General features: G+C 37.9%; 1 protein-coding gene across 1 annotated transcript; it reads right to left on the bottom strand.

Annotated features, from left to right (window-relative positions):
• Positions 1-6,777, bottom strand: LOC103177583 (stromelysin-1-like). The gene is made up of 10 exons (XM_042334070.1): positions 6,661-6,777; positions 6,268-6,506; positions 6,027-6,175; positions 5,559-5,684; positions 4,134-4,309; positions 3,625-3,728; positions 1,688-1,818; positions 1,221-1,380; positions 230-333; positions 1-104 (listed from the first exon to the last, which is right to left on the bottom strand). Exons 1-10 carry the CDS (start codon positions 6,775-6,777, stop codon positions 1-3), a joined length of 1,410 nt encoding a protein of 469 aa, XP_042190004.1.
• Positions 6,778-10,057: the final 3,280 nt, after the last annotated feature.

The raw sequence follows: 10,057 nt of genomic DNA, 5'->3' as shown, positions 1-10,057 counted from the left end.
CTATTTACAATTTAACCAAACATTTGATCTGAAAACATGGATAATTTGTTTTTCCCTGTTGTCATATTTAAATTGTGTTGCTCCATTAGAGAAGTAAAGGAAGCCTAGAGGGGAGGAAAAGGGAAAACAAATGATTTATCCAGAGAATTACATGATTTAAATCTCAAATCAGAACTAAATTTTCAGTTTTTTCCAAATCCCGTAATATTTCATCTGCTTCTATACCCACCATTGTGGCTAAATGCTGACTCCACTTTATCATCAATTCCAGGAAACGTATCTGCTATTCTCCTTGGGTAGCCCTCCTCCATGTAACCGGTGGTCACATCATAGCTATACAAGAAAGAGTAACACACATTTAATGCAAAGAAATAAAATAATAATCTTTGCACTTGATGTAACATCTTATTGCGTTGTTGAAATAGCTCACAGTGCTTCACAGGATTCACAAATGTGACTATGTAAAACATATCAGACAATTTGTGCACAGTAAAATCCTACAAACAGTCATGAAGAGAATGAGCAATTTTAATTGGAGTATTTTTGCCAAAAATACTGTGAGAAACTCCCTTCTCTTACAGGCAGATGGCACCTTGGTTTAATGTCTAGAATGATGAGATAAAGACGAGATCATGTAAATTCATCTTTCATTATCTCTATCTTCTTAAGAATGTTTAAGTGTCAACTAACGAATCATGTAAAATGTTTGTATTTTAATTATTTCATTTTTATGATACTCAATACTTTTAATTAAACTGAGTTTAACTTCTCTATGCCCCAACCTCTGGAACTCCCTGCCTCAGTCCCTCCACCATCCCCACATTATCTATCTTTAAATCCCACTTTACGACCTACCTCTTCCACTGTGCCTATGGTTACATCCCCTTCCCCCTTGTTCCCCCTTCAGCTCCCCTCTCGACTCTCTTCCCCCTCCTCGCTCCCTTCCTTCCCTCCACTCACCCTGACCATTTCCCCCCTGCTCGGGTCATGACCCAACTGTGCAGCGCCTTGGGACGTCCTCCTGACGTGAAAGGCGCTTTATAAATGGAAGCTTGTTGTTGTTGTTGTTGTTTAGCGTTCAACTCCGCCAATGTGCTACATTCCAAGACACTATGCTTTGTGAAAGATGCCATGTGAACGTAAGTTGTTGTTGTTGTTAATGTTGGTTCTAAAATGCTTTACATGTATCAGAGATAGGGGAACATTACATAACTTCATACCTCCAGTACTGCTCTCCCACAAAGAATAGTGCCTTATTCTCGTTCCTCATATATAATGCAGCATCGATCTGAGTTACCGATATTGGAAATCCAAGAGAAAGAATATTCTGAGGGAAGCCTGGCAACATCTGGAATCCCCTGATTTTCCAATATTGAGATCCTGTGGAATTATAACATTAAAAAGAATTACACACCAAAAAATAGAGGAAATAACGAAATCTTGATTTAAGCAAAAAGCTGCAAAATGTGTGATCTAAGACTGTTGACTGTTTCATGTAATATTTACTAGTTAAAAATGTTATCTACTTGGCTCACAGCAATAGAAAATAAAATGATCTTGTCACCTCTCATGCTCAATACCAGAGAAACTGAAAATTTATTTTTCTATAAGAAAAAATGGCTACAAATGCGGTGTTCTGAGTTATTAAATGATGTGTAAAGTGTATGAAAAGATAAATCCAGAGAACCTCTGAAAAGAACAATCACATCTTCATCCTGAAATTCAACCGCAGCATCAATCGACGGGATGTTTGGAATGAGGTAACTGATGGAGACCGATGACACATCTCTCGTTCGAAAATGTTTACGCCAAAAAATCCTAAATAATAAAGATTCATTTTAGGAAATATTCTTGCTTTTAACATTAAGAGAAGAGCAAGGTTGAAATAATTATACACCAAACAATTGAGGAAATAACAAAATCTTGATTTCATCAAAAAGCTGCAAAATGAGTGATCCAAGACTATTTCAAACAATATTTACTATAAATTCAGCATTTCCAATTATCTTTTCAAAGTTTCTCCCTATTGGCCTAATCCTCTTTGCTCCTTGTGTTGTCTCCTCTTGCTGGGGTTTAGTTCCAAGGACATGGGTTGACCTCCAGTCCTCCACTCAAGTCCTCCGCCGGTATCAAATCATGTGTGAGCTTTGGCAGTGAGGTCTACATGTCTCTCAATTGTAGAGGGCATCACAGTCTGACTGCTGCCCACCCACCTGTCACACATTTGTACAAACAGTGTGCTGAGGTTGCTATAGAGGGACCAGGAGGGGGAACCCTTGCTCTTGCTCTTACTCTTGCTCTTGAATCCATCAATGCCAAACTTAGCCTCCCACACAGCCCTGGATCAGCAAACTCAGCACAGATTCGAACCAGCAAACTCTTTGTCCATAACAAGAACAACAACAAGAAAGGGTAGCGTTCTATAGCACTTGTCTATAAGCTCTATCCACCACAGGGCAGCCCAAGGAAATACTCTGATTTCAGAATAAAGAAAAGATGGGTGTAAGGTAGTCACAAGGATTTTATTTACTGAAATCATGATTGGGTTTGATTGTTATCAAGCTCTTATTAAATAAAAATAGTGCAGTACAATTTCTTTGGGTAAATTCAATTCAACTAAAAGCTTCTGTCAGATCTTTGGATGTGCCATTAAGTTTCTCCTGATGTCCTGGCCAACAATTTTCCAGATACAAAGTTGGTCGTTCATTTCTTGGCTGTTTGTGGGACATTTGCCGTGCGCAAAATTGACTGGCATGTTTGCCTACACATACACAGTCATTGCACTTTACAGAAAACTCTGCAAAGTATTTTGAAACATTTTGATGTGGCGGGTTGCTAATGGAACGATTATTATTATCTTAAAATTAGAGCCAAGCCAGTTAAAATTAAATCCAACGTACATTTCTTCACACACAAACAAATTGTGAGAATAATGAAATTGCTGCACTAGAAGGCCAAAGATGCAGAATCTATTGAGATACTGTATTAAAAAGAGATATAGATCAATACTTGTGAAGTAAGAGTATTAGGAATATGGAGAAGAATGGAACTGAAAAGAAGACCTGCCTTGAATTAACAGCAGGCTCAATGGACCAAATAATATATTCCTATTCTTTCTTGGGGGATAAAATAATTGCAGAATGAAATTACCAGTTCAATCATTTAAAGAGCACCATCTTCATAAAAACAGCACTTGTGGACCTGTTAAACTTACTATGTCGATAGAATTAGAAAACAAGAACCTATTTCTAAATGCACTATGATTCATCCCATTCATAAATACTATTCAATGAGTACCATTCAGCAGTATTATTAACATTGCTAATTTCACAGTACTTAAATTGATTAATTTTTTTAATGTCTATGGTTTAGTAAGTTTAATTTAATTTAATCCTTGCATTTGAATAGCGTTTTTCACGTCAGGAGGACGTCCCAAAGCGCTTCACAGAACACACTGTAAAGTGAATTGACTGTATATTTGTGGGTGAACGCGGCAGCCAATTGCGCAAAGCAATGTCCCACAAACAGTGGTAGATTGAAAATGACCAATTTATTATTGTTTTTTTGTTTTTGGAGGGATTCTGTTACATCAGAAATAATTAAACATTAAAAAGCTAATCATACCCATTTGTAAAAAACCAAAATTCTCCACGCAGACTAGTAACTGCATCAAATGACAAGTTCGGATCACATTTATCATTGGGGTTCTTTGGCGGAGATGGTGTGGTCTGGGGTTTTGTTGGAATTGTTGGTTGAGGGCTTCGGTTCAGATGAGCTCCTAAAAGGCAGGAGAAGAGTTTGACCTCAAAAAAATCTGAGCTTCAGAGAAACAAAAAGCAACTACATTTTTTTTCTTTCTGGCTGAAGCAAACACAAATCCTTCACAAACCTAAGAACATCTACTGCTGAGTACATTTGACATTTGAGGAATCGGATAATGAATTGTAATTGTAAAGCAAAAGATTCATTAGAGTATTCTAAAAGCTAAATGCTACTTAACACCTAGTAATCCTATGAAATTTCAGTTCTAGACACAGGGAAATTGGGATGTGAACAGGGCATACATATGTGGAAATCCATACCGTAACTTGGTGATAGGTTTCCACAGCTCCCCCACCCTCCCCCCCCCAAACCCGTTTTAACTTACCGTAAATTGACTGGATGCCTCGAACATCATCAGCTGGAAGTCTGTATCCATTCACATTCACATACTGATAGGTGGGAAACATCAAAGCTGATCTATCACTTGAGTGGCCGAGTCCCAGAGCATGACCAAATTCATGTGCCGCAACAAGGAACAAGTTGATCCCTATGAAGGTGTTCTTGTTACAACATTTTGTTAAAATACAGTACTGTATTTAAAATATCTTAGACTGAAAAAACTGTACGAGCAAAGTTAGAAAAATGTATGCATTTAATTTTGAAATTATATCTATTGAAATGAAAAAGTGTTGCATTTATTTTGCTTTCAACATCAATCAGTTTAAAATTATGGTAACTTACACATAATAATAATAATCCTTGCATTTGCTATAGTGCCTTATCACAGTCTTTGAGGTGTCTCAAAGTGCTTCACAGAATATATTGTGAAGTGAATTGACAGTACATTTTGTGGGCGAGCTGCGGCAACCAATTGCACACATCACTGTCCCACAAACAGTCATGGATTGAGTGATTGAGTGACCGCGATTTTGTTTTTTTTGAAAGATCCCCCAGAAAAGCAATCTGTCAACCAAGTAACAACCAGGTTCCTACTTACTGCTAATGTAAACAGAGGCATGTGGAGTAAGAAAATTTGGCCAAGGTTTCAACCTGCCTGGGAACCAAACCAAGGTCCTCTCAACAACAACAACAACAAGATTACATTTATATAGTGCCTTTGACATAGGGAGGACGTCCCAAGGCACTGGAAGGTGAGTGCTCCAACCAATACACTATAGGATTACATTGCTTGCAATCAGTCTATTTTCCTTAGTCTAGAATACTAGAATGTGGATTGTAACTGCAGTGGTCAAACATTCTCACATTTACAACTGCCTGTAAATAAAGCTACATAGTATTCTGCTAACCTTATCTAAAATACAAAGTAGGCATCATAATAATAGTTCGAGTTGGATGGAACAGTATCCACCTGTTTGTCTTTTTTTTGTTCAGATGGGTGTCTTGACATATGCAGAAACCATCATCATGCTTAAGAGTATCCAAACTAAACAGATACCACCAATATATGGAAATTCCTGATATATTTATTGGAATGGAATGCGGACTCTCTCTCTGGACGGACTCAACCTGCTTACTTAATCCCAGAAAGTATTTGGCACACATTGGCAACAGCCAAGGCTTTGGGTCCCAAGTATGTATTGGGGTACTGTAAGCGGCTAAAACAGCACAGGTTGCCATTGATAGCACTGTCTGGCAAGCTTTCATATTGTTTGTCCAGCTCGGACCACTCTGCCTCTGTCAGATCTCCTCTCAATCATCTCATTTCCCGAGAGAAAAGCTCTAACCTGCCCAGTCTTTTTCACGACAGCTAATAATAGTATTGAGAAAGTCCATACCATATCTGGACAGTGTCCACTGTTCATCTTCATCAAAGTGTGCATCACCTCCGATACCACGTCCAGGAGCATAAGCATGAGCCAGAATTCCACCCCTCCCATCAAATGAGTCATAGTCACCGTGATCTAGAAATACAAATTCAAATCATAAACACAAGGTTAGAAAATTAGGTACACATACATTCAACACTATGTGCTATGTTCTAAGTTCTATGTAATATGTCCTGTTATTATAGTTTTTTTTATTATTATGTTGTTATATTATTGTGTTCTAAGTTCTACATATGTCCTGTTATTATTATAGTATTATTATATTATTTTTATAATTATATTGTAATATTATTACTATGTTCTAATTTCTATATAATATATCCTGTTATTATAGTATTATTATATGTTTTATTGTTATATTATTTTTATGTTCTAAGTTTTTTTTTGGGGGGGGGATATTCTTATCATTGTACTTACAGCCAGATGCGAACATTATCATGATATCAGCCTGTCCAGAGGTCTGTCTGACAAAACGTAAAGGAGTAACATCACTCCACACTTTAAATGCCATGGAAATAACTTGATCCACTTCTTCCCTCCTCAGCTCCCACGTATAGCTCAGAATTCTGTTGAGGGAAAACAAAAAATATATATATTTTTTTTACTTTGCTATTAATTGTTTTGAGCAGCTGGTTGTGCTTACAGACAGGGTCAGTACCTGTAGGTTATTGTGTTACTGGGCCACCTTGGGCGTCCTGGAAAATGACTGTATTCTTCAACATCAGGGTAACCACAACGAGGCATTTCCATCATTTCCAAGGTCTGGTGGTTGAGGCTCCCAGTCACTTGGAGACCAAAGAAATTTTGCATTTCTTTAATCTTTCCATCTAAGAGATTACCATTACTGCTTAAAGTGGCTTCTCCAGTGTTCATGTTGTAAAACCTGCTTAGGTATTGCTACATAGATAGAAAGCAAACATAGAACTTTATTTCAATTGGAAACAGTTCATAATTGTCCTACAGTGTTAGCATTTTTTTTCTCCCCCCCACCACCAAAAATAAACAGTTGCATCAGGACAATACGATGTATATAATCTTTGTGGTTGCATACCAGACAGCGGTTCCAGTCATTAGCACTGAATTGTTCCCTTGTAATGAATCTGGGCAGAGCTGAACACAGAACTGCACTGAGCAGCACCAGTAAGGCAGGAGGCTTCAAGTGGCTCATCTTGTTTCACACTGAGGATTCCAGCAACTAGTGAAAAGCTTTCTGTACCAGCTGGCTTTATACACCTGACCAGGTAGCTTACACAATCTGGCGGTGACTAATAAGGAGAGAAAACCACCAACAAATTAAAACATAGCAACAGTATTTTTTTTTGTTCCTCCTGCTCACGAATAACATCACCCAATATCTTCCATTTCCTGTATTGTTGATGGTAGGGTCTGAGTGAGGAGTAAAATCTGACAAACCTCAATAACTGTGCAGCTGTACTCTATTGTGTTAAGATGAGAAAGAGTTTCAGATCGGAAGTTTTACGAATTCTGTTGTATTTAGTCACTGTAGCAATCCCAAAAGTAAAACAAATCCAGCATATCAAAATAATGCTTGTGACAATAAATAAGACAAAAGAATAAGCAAAGCAAATTGTCCCAAAGTGTATATGATCCACCTATTGGTCCACTGGTGTCTGAATGCTGTGTTAACACTCTTGTTAATATTAATATTTGGTCAATCAAACCCAAACTGTTTGACGGACATTGCTGTGCCCAATTGGCTGCAGTGTTTCGCTCACAAAGTATAAAGGCAATTCACTTTACAGTATATTCTGTGAAGCGCTTTGAGATTTCTCGAAGTTGTGATGAGGCGCTACATCAAATGCAAGCATTGTTATTTTATTGTTGCTAGCATGTGTGAAGTCTAATGCCACAACCTCAATCTGCACTTTTGTTTTCTGAATGGATAAGGTTCTATACAATATTCTTTTCAGTTTAAATCCTAAATTACCCACTGTATCTAAGTTATCTTAGCTTTCACTCCAAAATAAATATAAGAACATGTTATAATCTTTTAAGAAAAAGTTTAATAATAAAGGAAGAATCCTGCATTTAATATAGCAGCTGATGTTGAAACTTCGCAAAGCACCACACGCCTAATAATAATCCTCCAAAACAATAATACATTGGTCATTTTCAACCCATGACTGTTTGTGGGACACTGCTGTGCGCAATTGGCTGTCGCGTTTCGTCCACAAATATTCACTTTACAGTCTATTCTGTGAAGTGCTTTGAGTCGTCGAGAAGACGTGAAAAAGCGCTATATCAAATGCAAGGATTATTATTATTATATTATAAGTAATTGCTATCAAATGGAATTACAGTACTTTTAAGCAAACACAGCAGCTAATTACCCACAGTAATATGTCACATTTGCCTTTAAATGAATGTACTGAACAGATAAAGGATGCTTTGTGTAATGTTTGATGAAGTAGTTTCACATAGCATTGAATAGGAATGTATAATTTAGTCTGCAATTAAGATTGCCGTTTCCAGTTGTTAATAACTGATGGTATCATTCGTTACCCATATGTGATGGGACTGAGTGGCTGTGCAGTGACAAAATATGAGTGACAGGTTAGTGGTTGACATTTATTATAGTGGAAAATGAAGGCAGTACAAAAACATAAATCATGGAAATAGTTAAATACTGTATGACAAGTACTTATGATAATACGTGGAGTCCTGTAGCTTAGTGGTTAGAGCACTCGCTTTGCAAGCGAGACACCTGGGTTCAATTCCAGGCAGGGCGAAACCTTGGGCAAGTTTCCTTACTCCACAATCCTAATAGTAATCTTCCAAAACAAATCAATAATAAATTGGTCATTTTCAACCCTGGACTTTGTGGGATACTGCTGTGCGCAATTGGCTGCCGCATTTCACCCACAAATATACGGTCAATTCACTTTACAGTCTATTCTGTGAAGAGCTTTACGACGTCGAGAAGACATGAAAAGCGCTACATCAAATGCAAGGATTATTATTATTATTATTATATTATAATAGCATCCAGCTCGCAGTTCTCTGGAGATGCTGCCCCGCGTGAAGGGAGCTATATAAATGCAAGTTGCTGTTGTTGCAAGTACTTTTTTGGTTAGTTGGGTGTCTGACAAACTAGGAAACCCATCACCATATGAAAGAGTATCCAAACAAATGACAGAGAATTTCATGTATCTGAGACGGATTGTGCACTCTCTCCCTGCTTATCCAACTCTGAAGCGATTGGACTCTGGATGGCAAACCCTCTGCTGTACTAATTCAATTCCACTCCTCCCAACCCTATTTAATCTCATTGTAAACCATAGTCTCACATTTTTAGCAACCCTTTAATTAAGAATGAGTCACTTATTAAGTACTTTTCGTCTTTTGTACCAGATTATACAAGTAAACTTACGTTTAATGTCTAAATGATCTCCTCCCTGCACTTGATTCATTAAATGTCAATTCTATCCCAAGGCCTTCTGTCTGGTTGCAACTGGTTATTATTTGTAACCTCTTATCATGCTATTATTTGTAACCTCTTGTAAAACATGTCTTATCCCATTCTTGGCTTAGTTATATAATTCTGGTCCATGTAGCTATTTCTATAAGCAAGTTGACATCTAGGGTAAATAAAGCAGACTATTATGACTGAGAGGATGTATTGGTTTACACTGCAGTTACTTGGACTTTCAATCCATGAACCTTTACAGTTGAAATTCCAAAATGAATTGGAATGGGATTTATAAATAATAATAATAATCCTTGCATTTGATATATCACGTCAGGAGGACGTCCCAAAGCGCTTCACAGAACACACTGTAAAGTGAATTGACTGTATATTTGTGGGCGAACGCGGCAGCCAATTGCACACAGCAATGTCCCACAAACAATCGTAGATTGAAAATGATCAATTTATTATTGTTTTTGGTTTTGGAGGGATTATTATTAGGCTCTGTGTGGAGTAAGGAAACTTGCCCAAGGTTTCGCCCTGCCTGGAATTGAACTCAGGTCTCTCGCTTGCAAAGCGAGTGCTCTAACCACTGAGCTTCAGGACTCCACAATATTTAATATTTAATAGGATTCTATGTAATGTCTGATATTTTGTAACTGGACTTTATGCTCATAATCTAGGCTAAAGTGCTGGAGGAGTGATTCAACATCGGATGTGCCATCCATCAGATGAGACGTTAAGCCAAAGTGAAGTCTGGCTATTCAGGTGAACATTAAAGATCTCATGCACTATTCAGAAAACCTGGCTAATCATCCTCCAGAGTGAGGTGAGGCCAGAGTGAGAAGGAATTGGGTGAGAGTGGGAATTAGGTGCAGAGGGGGAAGTAGGTGTAAGGTTGTAGTATATCTTCTAACGACAATATAGGGATAAAGAGAGTGAGAGGAGAGAATGGCCTGGCAGGTGATGTGTGAGGAATGTGGTATGCGGGAGCTGATGGAGGGCAACCTGAGCCCGGGCG

Source organism: Callorhinchus milii, unplaced genomic scaffold (genome assembly GCF_018977255.1).
Source record: "Callorhinchus milii isolate IMCB2004 unplaced genomic scaffold, IMCB_Cmil_1.0 Scaffold4, whole genome shotgun sequence".
In the NCBI taxonomy this organism is placed as follows: Eukaryota; Metazoa; Chordata; class Chondrichthyes; order Chimaeriformes; family Callorhinchidae; genus Callorhinchus; species Callorhinchus milii.
The sequence above is the reverse complement of the archived record's forward strand: the minus strand, read 5'-3'. Positions and strand labels throughout refer to the sequence as shown.